A 16,769-nucleotide genomic window follows, 5' to 3' on the forward strand; every position below is an offset into this window, starting at 1 on the left:
TTCTTTGATTATACAATACTGTACACCTATATTTGTCTCTGAGTATATCTCTCTCTGAAGCTCTCTTTCTCGATCACATATATCTTAAGGCCCTTATAGTAGTTCAGAGTACAATCTGAATGTGGTGGTACACACCTGCAGGTAGTCCCACTCAGAAGACTGAGATAGTTGAGTTGCTTGAGAACACAAGCTCACGAACAGCGTGATCAACATAATAGTACTGCTCCATCTAAAAGAAAAAGAGCCAGGCAGTGGTAGTGCACGCCTTTATTTTTATTTTTTTGATTTTTATTTTTTTGATTTTTCAAGACAGGGTTTCTCCATAGCTTTTTGGTTCCTGTCCTGGAACTAGTTCTTTTTTTTTTTTTTTTTTTTTTTGGTTTTTCGAGACAGGGTTTCTCTGTGGTTTTTTGGAGCCTGTCCTGCCTGTCCTGGAACTAGCTCTGTAGACCAGGCTGGTCTCGAACTCACAGAGATACGCCTGCCTCTGCCTCCCAAGTGCTGGGATTAAAGGCGTGCACCACCACCGCCCGGCCTGGAACTAGTTCTTGTAGACCAGGCTGACCTCGAACTCACAGAGATCCGCTTGCCTCTGCCTCCCGAGTGCTGGGATTAAAGGCGTGCGCCTGGAGACAGAGGCAGGCGGATCCCTGTCTTGAAAAACAAACAAAAAGAAGAAACAGCTGGAGAGAGGTGCCTCAGTTAAGCACACTGACTGCTCTTGCAGAGAACTCAGATTCGATTCCCACATCCACGTGACAACACACAACTGTTTGTAACTCCAGTTCCAGGGAATCCAGTGCCCTCCAAAGACACAAACCTATCTATATTCAGGCAAAACATCTGAATACATAAAATAAAATAATGATAATAATAAATTTTTAAGAATTTTCCATGGTAGAGAGATAGTAAATGGTTCACAAATCATGGAGAAGAGGGGGATAGAGGTGAGAAGGAAATGGAGTCTAGAGGTATTTGGGAGTTGGGCATGGTGGCTCCTGTCTGTAAACACAGTACTTGGGAGTTAGAGGCAGGAGGATCAGGAGTTTATCAAGATCATCCTTGGATATATAGCAAGTGAGACCGCATGTTAAACAAATAAACAAGCAAACAGCCCCAATCAAAGATCAAATAAACAATGACAAAAGATACTGTATACCTATTTTGGAATTTTACAGACCAAAATTAAAAGGAGGCCTAGGGGTTGGTAGTGAGTTTGGGGCCGAGCACCTGTTTAGTGTGTATGAGACCCTATGTTCAGGGCCCTGGGTTTCATTCCTACCACTAAAGCACAGTGGCGTTCTCATGCACTTTATCTACAGAATATATGGGGGTGTTATTGGGAGCCCAGCCAAGACCTCAAGTTATTGCTCTGCACACATTCTACTCCAGCCCTCTCTCCCAGGTGCCTGGGTGAGGCCAAGCCAGCTTTCAGCACAAGGCCAGATCCCTGTTGCTTCCAAATTCTGAAGCCTTCAGTGCCCAGTCTTTGATTGGTCCCCAATAATACTTGAATCTTGGAAAGGAACTTATTTCCTAAACACTTTTCTGTGTGAGGAACAACATCCGAAACTTTCATAGGTAGAATTTTAGGGGACAAAGATAGTTGTAGGTTTGAATCCTGGCTCTGTCACTTTCTAGTTATGTGACTTGCGCTTGAGTTTCCTTCTCTTCATCTGCAAGACAGAGATAATACTACTTCATAGCACCTGGCCCTTAAAGAAAGGCAGACATCATTACCGCTAATTTTCCGAAGTAATGAAATTGTTATTTAAGTTCTTTTTTTTTTTAAAGATTTATTTATTTATTATGTATACAACATTCTGCCTCCATGTATGCCCACACACCAGAGGAGGGCACCAGATCTCATTACAGATGGTTGTGAGCCACCATGTGGTTGCTGGGAATTGAACTCAGGACCTCTAGAAGAGCAGACAGTGCTCTTAACCACTGAGCCATCTCTCCAGCCCCCTATTTAAGTTCTTTTTATGAACAAGAAAATCAAGAATCAGGAACGTGTGGTACTCGGCAGATCTCCGTGAGTGAATACCTTCTGCTCCAGGAAGGCATGCCTTTGTGTTTCCACATGCTCACAAACTTCCTGGTGTGTAGTATGATTTTCACAAATAGGAATTCGTGGACACAGTCTCACTGACTTAAAAGAGTGTGCAGTTTCCTTTTGCCCAGTGATGTGTCTGGGCTAAGGGCATTAGAGAAGACTGTGGGAAGACTGGGTGGTGCTGAGACCAAAGGCCTGATGTTCTTTACCACTTATTGAGCTCCTCCAGGTAGAAAAGCCAAACTGTCTTTAGCTGAGGAACAGCAAACTCGCCAACCTTAATTTGACTCATGTTTCTCCGGCCTAGTTCCTCTTTATAGTGTCATTATACACTGTATCTTGCTTTATAGCTCAGGTTGGCCTAAAACTCAAAATCCTCCTTATTTAGCCTCCTAGGTGATAGAATTGCTGGCAGAGCCACTTTTTAAAAAGTTTTTTTTAACCACTTGAATCTTTTTTTTTTTTTTTTTTTTGATTTTCAAGACAGGGTTTCTCTGTAGCTTTGGTGCCTGTTCTGGAACTAGCTCTTGTAGACCAGGCTGGCCTCGAACTCACAGAGATCCGCCTGCCTCTACCTCTCGAGTGTGGGGATTAAAGGCGTGCGCCACCACCGCCTGGCTAACCACTTGAATCTTTAAAACCTTTTAAATACACTTGTTCATCTTTCTGAGTGCATATATACCACACATTGAGTTGTGCATGTTGAGGTCAGCGGAAAACTTATGGGAGTTGGTTCTTTCTTTCCATCTTGTGGGCCCTGGGGTATTGAACTCAGGTTGTCAGGCTTGGTGGCAATTGCTTTTACTGAGCCATCTCTCTGCTCTGGAATCTTTTTTTAAAATCACATTTATTAATTATTTGTGTGCATTTTGTGTCTGGGCATGTTTGTGCCACACTATGCATATAGAGGTCAGTTCTGTCCTTCTGCCACATGGGTCCTGGGGATCAAAATTGAGTTATTGGGATCAAAATTGAGTTATTAGGCTTGGTAGGAAGTGCCATGACACCATCTCACCAGCCTTGAACCTTTAAAAAAAATTTGGACTATTTATTTATTATTTTTATTTTACATGTGTGAGTGTTTTGCCTGCCTGCATGTATGTGCACTGTGTGCATGCCTGGTGCCCTCAGAAGCCAGAAGAGGGCACCAGATCTTCCTGAAATTGGAGTTGAGGATGTTTGTGAACTGCCATGTGGGTGCTGAAAATAGAACCCAGATCGCTGCAAGAACAGCAAGTGTTCTCAATTGCTGAGCCATCTCGCCAGCCCCATCTCTTAGGTGGCAGAGGATCTTTCTGAGTTTGAGGCCAGCCATATTTGTATAGTGAGTTTCAGGCCAGCTAGGGCTATGTAGTCAGACCCAGTCTCAAAAACTAAACAAAGCCGGGCGGTGGTGGCGCACGCCTTTAATCCCAGCACTTGGGAGGCAGAGGCAGGTGGATCTCTGTGAGTTCGAGACCAGCCTGGTCTACAAGAGCTAGTTCCAGGACAGGCTCCAAAACCACAGAGAAACCCTGTCTCGAAAAACCAAAAAAACAAAACAAAACAAAACAAAACAAAACAAAAAAACCAAAAAACTAAACAAATCCCCAAACAACAAATGAAAAAAATATGAAATGTTAGCTGGGCAGAAGGGTTATTCTTTTTGTTTTGAGACAGGCTCTTGAAGCTCAGGCTGGCCTGGAACTTGGTGTGTAGTCCAGGTTGGCCTGAGAAATCAGTTCTTCTTCCTCAATTTAGGATTGCTGTCAGGAGCCATCACACTTCGACAACAGTGAGATCTTCATTGAGCTTTACTTTGTAATGACGTGCTGATTCTAAGAAACAAAAGATAAAAGTGGGTGGTGGTGGTGCACACCTTTAATCCCAGTACTTGGGAGGCAGAGGCAGGCAGATCTCAGTTGGAGGCCAGCCTGGTCTACAAAGTGAGTTCCAGAACAGCCAGGGCTGCTACACAGAGAAACCCAGTCTCAAAAAACAAAACAAAACAAAACAAAACAAAAAAACAACTACCAAATAACTGGGGGACTGCTATGCACCAGGTACTGTAGGCAGGCATTTTCATCCTCATTTCAGCTTCAGGTAGGACTAGAAATAGCAGAGCTAGAGAGATGAGAAGGCAGGTCTGTGGGACTGCAGGGTGCGCTTCCCGCTCAGTACCCTACTCCTTCTGCTAGGATGACCGAAGCTTAGTCCTGAAGTAGAATCTACTTAGTTTGTCTCTGTATATAATTAGGAGCAGTTCACTAGAGGAGGAACAACACTCCTCCTCCTCTTCAGACACTTTCAAGCTATGGTAGAGGCTTTATAGTATACAAGAAATGTTGCAGAGAGTGTAATTATTTTCAGTCAATATGAGCTACCAGTTATAAAACGCATTCATTTTTCTTTTGTTTACTCAACATGTATTGCTTACTATACAAGGTACAAAGGGTCTCTGTGCTTAATTAATTCAGTCCGATGTGAGAATATAAATTTAGTTAGCATGTGCACAGGTCCTCAAACAGTGGACACACAATCTGTGCATATAGGTACAGACCTGATGAATAATTTAGATGATCACCAAATACAGATATATGTCACCCCCTCCCAAGAACTTTTTTGTTTGTGGTGTTATGATTTGAATCCAGGGCCCTGCATATGCTAGACAAATGTCTACCACTGAGCTGAAGTTCCAAAGTACTGGTTCAATACATAGTTGTCACCAATGAACCTATGGAGAAACAGCTTAGGGAACCTGCACACGGTACATGTACATGTAGCAGGTACCACAATAATTATAACCTCTATGTATGTAAATGTTTGAAAAGCAGTACACTACAGGCTCACAAATTGGCAAATTGGCAAACAGGTGTTTTGCACAGACGTCACTGGTAGGTGATGGATAAAATGCATAAAATATAAAAACGGGTTGGGGAGATGGTTCAGTGGTTAAGAGCCCTTGCTACTCTTGCAGAGGAACTACATTCCATTTCCAGCACCCATGTGGTGGGTCTCAATCATCCATAACTCCAGTTCCAGGGAATTGGATGTCCTCTTCTGACCTCCACTGGTACCAGGCACACATGTGGTGCATAGACATGGAATAAACAAAAATGTAAACATCCAGGCCTTTTTTTTTGGTAGCAGTAGTTGCCACGAAAGTATATACACACATACACACTTAGTGTTTATACATTTACAATGCATACAGAACAGCTGAAAGCATTAATTAAAATGCTGATGGCCAATGATACTGGGGTAAGCATAATGTATTTTTACTCTAAGCGGGACCAAAGCGTCTAAAAATCCACATTCTCTATGGAGTAAGGAGTTTCCTGTTTTCCTTTAAAAACAAAACAACAACAACAAAAAACCCAGAGGTGTAAGTCAGCTAAGTCTTCCCCAAGCAGCGGGCACACAGAATGCGGGGTGTGGGTGTGTGGGGGGGGGGGGAAGACGGGAGGGGGCGGAGATTCCTAGAAAACGCCGCCTTGCGTGGCGTGGTTCTCACAGAAAGACCCGGGAGAAGAAGCAAAGGACATAGGGGAGGAGCTGAAAGCCTGCTTGCGAACTAGGGTGTGTGCGTGCGCGTGCGCGAATGGTTGCGAGCGCGCATGGGCGCGTACCAGTTCGTGGGCCACTATCTATGAATACGAGCTCCTCTTCCGGTTTGTCTAGAGACTGCGCATGCGCATCACTGGCCTTTAAACGTGCACCGCCGGTCCATCCGGTAAAAGGATCCGGCCTACAAATTACGAGTTTGTTCCTCCGCCACCGAGAGGAACTATTTTCTCTCAGTCTGGTAAATACTTTTAACTAACCACCTTCAAATAAGGAACATATACCACCCGATTTATCTCAGTCACCACATAATGAAAGCTTCTTAGGGTTTATCCTCGCTCAAAGTAGACAAAAGTCGGAGAGACACCTCGCGGAGGGATCCGATTTGTTGTGGTGAGGTGCAGAGGTTGGGGGAGGAGACGCTGACAAACCAAGATGGCGGTGGCGGCGATGAAACCTGCGGCGACCGGGACTTAACTGTAGTAGCAAAGGCTGCAGTAGTCGGTAGGCAGCGGCAGGGTGTGGAAGAAACGGAACAGGATTAAGGGTCGGTAATAGAAACCTCAGCCTGAGACTTTTAGAGTACGGCACCCGCCCCCCTAGGCCCTGACGGGCGGTGGCCGTCCTGCTTAGGGCCTAGACTCCGAGAAGTGCCTCGGTTTCAGACAGCGGCGGCGCCATGAGTCCTTAAGGGCGGTCTGAGCCCTCCCGATCTCTGGCCCAGCCCTCGGGCCCACCATGGAGCTGGGGTCCGACGATTTCCTACCGCCGCCGGAGTGCCCGGTGTTCGAGCCTAGCTGGGCCGAGTTCCGAGACCCTCTTGGCTACATCGCGAAAATCAGACCCATCGCCGAGAAGTCCGGCATTTGCAAGATCCGCCCACCTGCGGTAAGGCCGGGAGCTGATGGTCGCCAGCGGCGAGCTTGTGGGTGGATCCGGGTAGCCCGTGGTTAAGTCCCGAGCGGAGGGCAGCAGGTGTGGGAAGATGGATTGACTGGGATCTTGTGGGTGCCTTGCTCATCGTAGAAAGGGTGCTGGAGTTAGGGGTTCTCCCGTTTTGTGGCATGCCAGAGACCTGGGGTCTCAGCCCACTCCCACCCACCCTGCTCTTGAGATGCTAGTGGGCTGGGGAGAGTTCGCTGGGAGGCACGGAAAATACATCTGGTAGTTTGTGTCCTCTACATCAAGACTAGGCTCAGTAATGACTACTGTGTCATTTTCTTTAAGGCAGGCTGTGTGGTGTAGTGGAAAGATCACACTCTTAAATTCAGGGAGACAGAATTTAAAACTACTTAGAAGGTTAACATCTGTATGACCTTGGGCATGTAAGGTAATCTCTGAGCCTGTGAAATTGTGTACTGGGGAATAATGAGATTAAACTAGGTAACATAGTACACTCTGGTAAGTGGTAATTACCATGACTCTGGAGGTGCTTGATGTGGTCATGGGTTTGCTCCTGTGTGTGTTGACTCATGTTTACTCACACCCTGTCAGGCCAATTCATCTATGATAATATCCTGGCCTGATGGGTCAGTGAGGAAATCATTCTCACACTGGGTGCTTTTTCTGGCTCCTCAGAGATGGGTTTAGGAATTGGTTCCGTTTTCTAGTTGAAGGCAATGTCAGAACTTGTGCAGGGTTTCTGCAGACTTTCTATGAAGAAATTTAGACCAGTTAGCTTGGTATGTCCCTTCTCAGAAGATTTCTACTCTACCTCTGGCCCAGAATGTTGGTGATCCTATAAGATAAGGCTTTCTTGGGTCCCCAGAAACAGAGCAGAGCTATGGAAATCTCTCTTGGTTCCCAAACGTCAGCAAAAAGGACCATATCTTTGGTACTAGTCCTGACTTGACCAGAAGTTTTCCAAAGGCTAGGACAGGCTGCTGCCTCGCTGACACTGGAGGAGAGGAGAGATGGAGATCAGTGTTTAGTGGCCACATGGGATTTGATGGGTTGGATTGAGTTCTCTTGCAGCACTGTTTTTCTGAGGAGGTTATCCAGGATGTGGAGCCTCATTCCCACCTGAGAAGACCACCACAGGTCTCCTTATCTGACCTCATGTTTTTGGTGCCCTTCCATTGGCTGGCTTTAGATGGGTCCTCTAGGGTCTAGGAAGAGTTAGGTAAGCTAATTTTTTCCTTGTTGGAGCCTGGCTACAGTGTCTGAGGATGCTTTTCTCTGGTGAGTTAGTCACAACTGGTAGTAACAGGCCTGGAAGGTCAACAGAAAGGAAAGGTTGGACGCCTGATCGCAATGAGGAAAATTCTTTGAAGTAGTCTGGAGAGGCACCTTTGACCTAGGGATAGTTGAGATCTGAATTTCCCTTTTTCTCCCTCGGGCTTTTGGGCAGGTTGGCCTTAGATAGGTGCGATTACCCTGCTTTGGGGGACCAGGATGGGAAAGAATGACAAGCCCATGGTGTGTGTATGTAGTAGTCATGTGTGTCCGTGTGTGGCCAGAAAGGACTGTCCTTTGGTAGGTTTTTTTTTTTTTCTGCTCCAATAGCTTGCTTCTTTCCAGTCCAAGAGACCTGACTCTGTTTTTGTTGTTGACGGTTTTGTGTGTGCCCCCCCCCCCCCCCCCGGCTTAAAACACCTTTAGGCCCTAAAGCACCTGGCTCACACAAGTGATGCTTGAGTTCAGGATGCAAATCTGTGTGCGAGTAGGTATTGGAGTTTGTCTTAGAGGGGTGGTTTTAGGTTTGAATTTCAGAGCATATGACTGCTACACTTGGTATAGATGGATGGGCCATATGGGAGCTTCATAGCTTCTTGAATTAGATAGCCATCCTGTTTGTCACCACACTCCAAATGCCTTCATCCTGAGCATTTTGTACGGGTATGGGACTGAAGATGAGAGGTTTGCTGGACCTTCCCCATCTCTCTGTTGTAGCTCCTGCTTTAGGATTTCAGTTCTGCAATCTCCTGTCAGGTGCTTGATGTTGCACTGATTCTTTAGAATTTGGCTGAGCAGGAAAAAGGGATACCTGGAGTTTTGTGTTTGAGCACCTTTCTGTCTGGGTTATCTGTGCTGATGGGAGTGTGGTGGACGGTAAGAGAGTATGGGGAGCTCCACTGGGCTTAAGCTATACCATTATTAGCCTAAATTTTTTTTCTCTCCTGCTTTACTCAGCCTCAGGTGCTTTCTCTCTCTACTACTGTGGGTTGGGGAAGAACATGTATACTTGCAAATAAGAATCCTCTGGCTCCTTTTCTAAGAGGGCGAGCATGCATGCAGAAGAGATCAACAGCCTCTTTTCCCATTCCTTTACCCTCCTTTCATATGTATGCACTTGTGTATGGATGCTGGTAGCTTGGTGTAGTGCAAAGAACCATTGATCAGAGGACATGGATTCTAGTGTTGGTTCTATTGCTAACTAGCATGTAGTTTCTTCTCCCCAGTTGTAAAATGAAGGCATGGATCTAGGTTATTCTAGGGTCTTTTGTCTTTTTTTTTTTTTTAAACCACTTCCTACACAACAGAGCTCCAGGAAAGAGAGGACTGTCTGGGGAAGTATTGATGAGTCTGTTGAGAAGGGGAGTCTTTAGCTGTCCTTTGGGTAGAACAGAAAAAGCTTCAACTTGGCATGGTAAAGCTTTCCCTGCTTTCATTAATTTTTCTTGGTTTCCCTTCTGTAAATCCTTGCATTCTTTACCACAACTATTGGGCTTCCCACTTCCAGACTTCCTTCCCTGTCTCTTATACCATGCAAGTATATGAGAGAGAACCCACAGGCAGCCTTTCAAACCTGGTGAGTGAGTAAGAGATGCAGATGCATGTTCCTTTGTCTTTCCTGCAGTGTCTTCTATGACTGAGAGAACAGACATTGACAGCCTAAACTATTAGTCCCTGCCAGAACCAGAGCTGAGCTACCCTGTATGGGTATTCACTGATGGGGTCAGACTTAGAGATCAAATGTCTTGTTAGTAAGTCAGGGCCAGAATTCATATGCCCACCTTACAGATAAGAAAACAGACTGAGAAAGAAAGGTAATAAGATTTCATAGCTAGTAACTAGTAGAGCTACATTGTGAACCCAGGTCTTTTGACTTCAGGTCCTGTGTGGTTGCCAGAACTCTGGGTTATATGTCCTGCCTAGGGAAGGGTGGTGATGCGGGTGTATAGAAGGTTTGTGGTTAACTGTTTTGAGCTTTTTATAATTCTCAAAATCCTAACACTTTACTGTTGGGAAAGACTTAGAAGTTTACAAGGGTGTGTACATGAGGCCTTGCATATGGGCTTGAGGGGTCCTTATGCCCTGTTATAAGTCTTGGGGAGAGTTGGAAGTGGATCCATTTATATGTTTGCCAGGTTAATGGATCTGAGGTGTCAAGAAATTTTAAGAAATATTAATGGAGCACTGAGCGGGTTTAGGTTCCCTCTGGTCATACATTAAAGTGGGATAACCCAAGTTCCTTTCCTCTTTCTATTCTAGGATTGGCAGCCACCCTTTGCTGTGGAAGTGGACAACTTCAGATTTACGCCCCGAATCCAGAGGTTGAATGAACTGGAGGTGAGATTTGGAGAGGGTTTAAGTGTGCCCAGGACAAAAAAGAGGCTTTGGAGTTCCAGATGTAAGGGCAAAGACAATTCACTTTTTTTTTTTTAAAAAAAAATTTGGCTTTTTTTTTTAAATATTTATTTACTTATTATGTATACAATGTTCTGTCTGTATGCCTGAAGGCCAGTTGAGGGCGCCAGACGTCTTTACAGATGATTGTGAGCCACCATGTGGTTGCTGGGAATTGAACTCAGGACCTTTGGAAGAGCAGGCAATGCTCTTAACCACTGAGCCATCTCTCTAGCCCTTAAATTTGGCTTTTTGAGACAATTTCTCTTTGTAGCCCTGGGTGTCCTAGAACTTCTATGTACACCAAGCTGGCCTTGAACTCACAGAAATTTGCCTGCTTCTTGGCCTCCACCCCCACCCCCATGCTGGGATTAAAAGCGTGTGAGACCAAAGGCTGGAGATGTTCCTTTCCCATAAAACTTTTCTACTTATGAATTTTTCCTGTTAATACCTGTCCTACCTACCTGGGTCAACAAAAGGTAGCTGTGTGGCTGGCTGAAACCTCTTCCTTGATCAGCTCAATGTGGCCTCATATATCTAATTTATTCATGGCTTTGTGCTTCCTACCTTCCTTTTTTGATACTTAGAAGAGTGGAAGAGCAAAAACAGCACAAGAACTGGTCTGTGTAGAGGCTGGAATTGTTAGAGACATGGACAGGGGTCAGGCAGGTAGCCTTTTCCCTCCCTTTTGTTCTGTATAGGACATCTGGGCCCCTAGGACAGGTGGTATTTTTCATTGGAGCTTGAGAATGCCCTGGGATGGTGAGAGTGGGTGTCCTAAAGCTGGTTTCAGGCACGCACGGTCCTGGAGTTTTCCATAGAAGATACAAGTTAGATGCATGTTCCCTTCCCACTCCTCCTCCTCCAGTAATATGTGTCTTTGAGCCTTTTTCAGTATTCTAGTGGAGTATTGGGCCCAGCTGAATACCGCTACCCCCAAATTGCTTTTTTTAAGACCATAATTCTTCAGCATTGGCACTATTAACAATTTGGATCAGATCTATCTGTCTGTCTGTCTGTCTGTCTGTCTATCTATCTATCTATCTATCTATCTATCTATCTATCTAATCTTGGTCATGGGGTAGTTGTATGTGGATATACATGGAGCATAAAATTGTTCTCCATTGAGAATTACTGCCCTAAACTCAGTCTAGATATTGTTCAAGTCAGAACCAGAGTTAATCTCTTGTGAGTAGTGTGAGTTCCTTAGAGAAATAAAATCTGACCAGGTCTTTGGCTGGTATAGCTGTGGACAGGTATTACCTAGCACTGAACAAGCGTAGGTCTTCTAGAGTTTTCCTGCTAGTTAATAAGGGAAGGAGCAGAGGCGAGGCCAAGTTTATAAAGGTAAGGGGTGGGTTCGTATGGATGGTGTTCTTAATCCCATTAGGATTTTCACTGCCAAGGAACTTTAGTTCATTTCTTACCTTGGGTACACCTTAGTTCTTCTCTACCTAGGACTCAGAGGACTGACTAGAAAAGGGCCTCTGTCTCAAGTGATTTGTTTTTGTTTTTTGAGACAGGGTTTCTTTGTAGCTTTGGGGCCTGTCCCAGAACTAGCTCTTGTAGACCAGGATGGCCTCGAACTCTCAGAGATCTGCCTGCCTCTGCCCCACCCCCAGTGCTGGGATTAAAGGTGTGCGCCACCACTGCTGGGCATTTCTGAAGTTTCTAGAGGGTCTTAACCGTTCTTCTTAATTAAGTCCATATCTCTGGGGTAAGTGTACTATTTTCCTTTTCCCATTTTTTGTTTTCAAAACAGTGTCTCAAGTAACCCAGGCAGGCCTCAAATCTGCTATGTAATGGAGTCTGGAGTTTAACTCCTCATCTTCCTGCCTCTGCCTTTCAAGTGCTGGATTACAGGTGTGAGCTACCAAACCTGGCACTTATTTTCTAATAAAAATATATGGGGTGCAGTGAGTGGTGCGCATTTGCTCAATCAGCAAATCAGTGGAGAGAAGGCTAAGCTTAGAGTTACTTGATTACTTATGTATCTTAGTTCTTGTTGTGTGACTTAACTCTTTTCTGGCCCTATTTCTTCATCTGTATAAGACATAATAATACACAAATAACCTTGTCAAGAGAATGAGACAAAGACTATTATGACCTTTTGGAAAATGAGAAAAAAGTGGGGCCAAGCACTGTCTTAAGCCCAGAGCTCATTTCACTCGAAGTCTACTCTGTTCCCTTTCTCCCCTAAGTTTGAGCCAGAAAATGGGACACTGCAGAGTGTGGGGGGTGGGATGGAGTGTTGGTGGTAATGGATGGGTGGTGGTAGGAGGTGGCTGGTGTTTTTGAGCCATTTCTTCTTTAGGCCCAGACAAGAGTGAAACTGAACTATTTGGACCAGATTGCCAAATTCTGGGAGATCCAGGGCTCATCCTTAAAGATTCCCAATGTAGAACGACGCATCTTGGACCTCTATAGCCTCAGCAAAGTAAGAACAGGTTTTTCTCTATCTCAATAAACCCTTGCTATGCTAGGACCCCTTCTGGTTTGGATCTTGGGTCTCTGGGCTGTATGGAAGGGGTGGACTGGTAGCACAGCAGAATATTTTCTCACCTCTTACAGCAGTTTGAGATGGGGAGAAGCGAGAGGCTGCAGTTGTCTTTCTTATCTTTCTGTAGGCCTGCTGCTGGATGTTCACATCCATCATGGCCCTTTTTGCTCTTCCTTGCAGATTGTGGTGGAAGAAGGTGGTTATGAAACTATCTGTAAGGATCGTCGGTGGGCTCGTGTGGCCCAGCGCCTCAACTACCCACCTGGCAAAAACATCGGTTCCCTGCTACGCTCTCACTATGAACGCATTGTTTATCCCTATGAAATGTATCAGTCTGGAGCCAACCTTGTGGTAAGGATGCCAGGCTATGGTGGAGTAAAAAAAGTCTTTATCCTCAGGCACATATTGGTACACTTCTTTTTTTTTTGTTTGTTTGTTTATATTTGACACAGGGTCTTGGTATGTGGCAGGCTGGCCTAGAAGTCACCATGCAGCTAGCCCACTTACCATGTAGCTCAGACTACACTTAAAACTCCTCCGCTGGGAAGTCCAGAGGTGACTAATAAGTCCTCCTACTTCAGTCCCCCAACTAGATTTCAACTGCCATGCCCTTGCTGTCTTAGAATCTTCTTCTTCTTCTTTTTTTTTTTTAAAAAAAAAATTATTTATTTTTATTTTATGTGCATTGGTGTTTTGCCTGCATATATGTCTGTGTGAAGGTGTTGGATCTCCTGGAACTGGAGTTACAGACAGTTATGAACTGCCATGTGGGTGATGGGAATTGAACCCAGGTCTCCTGGAAGAACAGCCAGTGAACCACTGAGCCATCTCTCCAAACCCTTAGATTCTTTTTTATTTTCTTTTGAAGCAGGGTCCTCTTATAGCCCAAGCTGGTCTCAAATTTGTAGGCAAGGATGAGTTTGAACTCTTAATCCCCCTGCTTCCACCTTTCAGGTCACTGAAATTACAGGCATGCACTACCATACTAAGTTTAAGCAATACTGGGGATCAATCTCTGGCTATATATATCCATGTTATATATAATTTACCAATTGAGTTGTGTCTCCACATCCTTACCTTGAACTTTATAAATTACATTTAAAATTATGGTATGTACATACATGCACATGGAGGTCAGAGGATGATTTTCAGGATTTCATTCTCTTCTTCCACCGTGTGGGTCCATGGGATTGAACTGAGATTATTCTCAGTCTTGACAGCAGGTACCCACTGATACATCTTGCTTGTCCCTTGGCCTTGAACTCTTGATCCTCTTTTTCTCAGCCACTCAAGTGCTAGGATTACAAATGTATACCACCATATAACTTATATTTTATATATAACATATATCTTAGCTTTTTTTTTTTTAAGATTTATTTTTGTATATGGTTGTGTATACTGTTGTTCTGTCTTCATGCCAGAAGAGGGCACCAGATATTATAGATGGCTGTGCGCCACCATGTGGTTGCTAGGAGTTGAACTCCGGACCTTTGGGAGAGCAACCTCTGAGTCTTCTCTCCAGCCCCCATACTAATACTCTTAATAGGACTGGTTCCATGTACTGGAGACTGGGAAACTAGACCTTACTCTTTCCTAGTGGTACCTTTTTTTTTTTTTTTTTTTTGCCTTTTTATAGTTTTTATGTTATCTATTGTCAAGTCCTATAGTTAGTTATCTGCTGAACCCCTGAGTTGAGTACAACTGCGGGGGTGGGGTGGGGGGAGCCTTGTCAGTGGCAGGAAGATGATTCATTGGGTTAAGGTGCTTCCTTCCAAGCCTAGTGACCTGAGTTTGACCTGGAATGCACATGGTAGAAAGAGAACTGACTCTCTGACCTTCACATACTAACTGTGGCTTGGATGCTACACATACAAGGGAATGTTAAAAAAGAAAAGGAAAAGGAATTCTGAAAGTATGTAAGGTGTCAGTGATAAAGACCAGTTGAACTGGGGCTATTAGTTTGGTCAGGAGTCTAGGCTACAACTTTGGCCATTGGGTGAAGGTGAAAGGACAATCTTGCTTAGGGGACTGAAATTCCATGCTCTGGACCTAACTCTTCACTTATCCCTAGCAGTGTAACACACGCCCGTTTGATAATGAGGAAAAAGACAAGGAATATAAACCCCATAGCATCCCTCTTCGACAGTCTGTACAGCCTTCCAAGTTCAACAGTTATGGACGACGGGCAAAGAGACTACAGCCTGATGTGAGTACTTTTCTTATTGCCACTTAACAGGGGCTTTTGAGTAGGAAGAATGCTGCTTGCTGACTGAAGCTATGCATTCTTTTGTGCTCTTAAGTATAAAAAGAGTGTACTTTTTTTTTTTTTTTTTTTTTTTTTTTTTGAGACAGGGTTTCTCTGTAGCTTTGGAACGTGTCCTGGAACTCACTCTGTAGATCAGGCTGGCCTTGAACTGACAGAGATCCTCCACCCGTCTCTCCCTCCCAGGTGCTGGAATTAAAGGTGCATTAGTACTACATGGCCTGTACTGTAGGTTTTTATATGTCTGCTCTTTGTGCCTGGTTTCTTCCTTTCTTCGAAGTCTTCTTATTTCTATACCCTACCTTCAGGCGGAGAAGATTACGTACTTTTGGGGGGGGGGTGGCATGAAGGAGACAACAGAGAACAGTATATACATTATGTGTTCATTGAGGAATTTTTTGTTTGGTTGTGAAAGACCCCCAGTGCTGGGGAGACTCTCACTCAAGTCTCAGGATAACACGACCCCCCCAGTAACTCACGAGAGACTGTCCTTGCTGCAATCACATGAGGCTTTATTCAATGAGACAGGAACCAGTGCACTGGGGCTTTTGTTTCCTGTCCTGGAACTAGTTCTTCTAGACCAGGCCGTGCTCGAGCTCACAGAGATCCGCCTGCCTCTGCCTCCCGAGTGCTAGGATTAAAGGCGTGCGCCACCACCGCCCGGCTTGGAGAAGGGGTTTTTATAGGAAGAAACCACAAGGCGGGGGTGGGGGGGTGGGGGGGCAAGGGACACATGGACCCGGGACTCCCTGTTTCTCAAGATTACTATCTAATTTTATCTTCAGCTAGTTCCTGAAACACAGTCACTGAACTGGCTAATCCTGGATTTCTGATTCTTCTCTTCCTGCTTAGATTTTCTTCCTGCTGGGGGGGGGGGTCTGGATTTATCCAGGTCTTTCAGTTGGGGTCCCCCCCCCAGACAGGGTTTTCCTGTAGCTTTGGAGCCTGTCCTGGAACTAACTCTTGTAGATAGACCAGGCTGGTCTCGAACTCACAGAGATCCTCCTGCCTCTGCCTCCCAAGTGCTGGGATTAAAGGCGTGCACCACCACCGCCTGGCTCTCACTGAGAAATATTAATTTAGCAGGCCATATTAATCTCAATTTTTTTTTTTTTTTTTGAGACAGGGTCTTACTTTGTAGCTTTGACCAGCCTAAAACTTGCTGTGTAGACCTGGATGGCCTCAGACTCTCAGAGATCTACCTGTCTCTACCTCCCAGGTGCTGGGTTAAAGGCATGTACCTCCTACATATAGCAATAATGCTACTTTTTATTTTTTTTGAAAGTTTTTAAATGTTTTTAATTGAAATTGACTTATTTACACAATTTTTCCCTTTCCTTCCTTCATCTTCTCCCAGGTATCTTCCTTCAAACTATGACCCCTCTCAAGTTGATAACCTCTTTTTCTTTGATTATATTTTTTGTGTATGTTCATGCATATATGCAATAAATATACATATAAATATATGATCTCAAAGCTGGTCACTTTGCATTGGAAAGTCAGATAAAGGGGCTCATCCCTGGGAGAAGCTAATTCTTGCAATCAGCATTTGCCTGTAGTTTTTGTGGGCCAGCCATGATAATCTAAGTCTGGGGAGAAAGGAAGTTCTTTACTTCCTCCAACCATTATCACCTGGGACTCTGGCCATGGATGAATTTAAATGGAGTCTAGAGTCTCAATAGTTTACCCTGAGACAATGCCTGGCAGGCTGAGATTACCTGATCCCCACTCAAGAGCAGACCATTCAAAGGAAATTCCTGGCATTCCAAGCATTGTAAATAGAAACACCTGCCAGTACTTCACCAGGACACCCCTAGACAAATGTCAGTCAGGGG

At 44.7% G+C, this 16,769-nt stretch overlaps 1 protein-coding gene across 7 annotated transcripts in view; it reads left to right on the forward strand.

The window, feature by feature from the left end:
- Positions 1 to 6,005: 6,005 nt before the first annotated feature.
- Positions 6,006 to 16,769, forward strand: part of Kdm5c (lysine demethylase 5C) — a 42,256-nt gene continuing 31,492 nt past the window's right edge. For 5 of the 7 annotated variants that reach the window (XM_041647667.1, XM_041647670.1, XM_041647669.1 and 2 more), the window contains exons 1-5: positions 6,006 to 6,490; positions 10,037 to 10,114; positions 12,486 to 12,608; positions 12,852 to 13,022; positions 14,743 to 14,877. In XM_041647667.1, coding sequence (XP_041503601.1) covers positions 6,341 to 6,490; positions 10,037 to 10,114; positions 12,486 to 12,608; positions 12,852 to 13,022; positions 14,743 to 14,877 — 657 coding nt within the window. In that variant the 5' untranslated portion in view covers positions 6,006 to 6,340. The remainder of the gene's footprint in view (positions 6,491 to 10,036; positions 10,115 to 12,485; positions 12,609 to 12,851; positions 13,023 to 14,742; positions 14,878 to 16,769) is intronic. The other 2 variants (XM_041647668.1, XM_041647671.1) reach the window with 1 other exon arrangement.

Source organism: Microtus oregoni, unplaced genomic scaffold (genome assembly GCF_018167655.1).
Source record: "Microtus oregoni isolate MIOR12 unplaced genomic scaffold, Mior012 000207F_ref0000254, whole genome shotgun sequence".
Classification (NCBI taxonomy): domain Eukaryota; kingdom Metazoa; phylum Chordata; class Mammalia; order Rodentia; family Cricetidae; genus Microtus; species Microtus oregoni.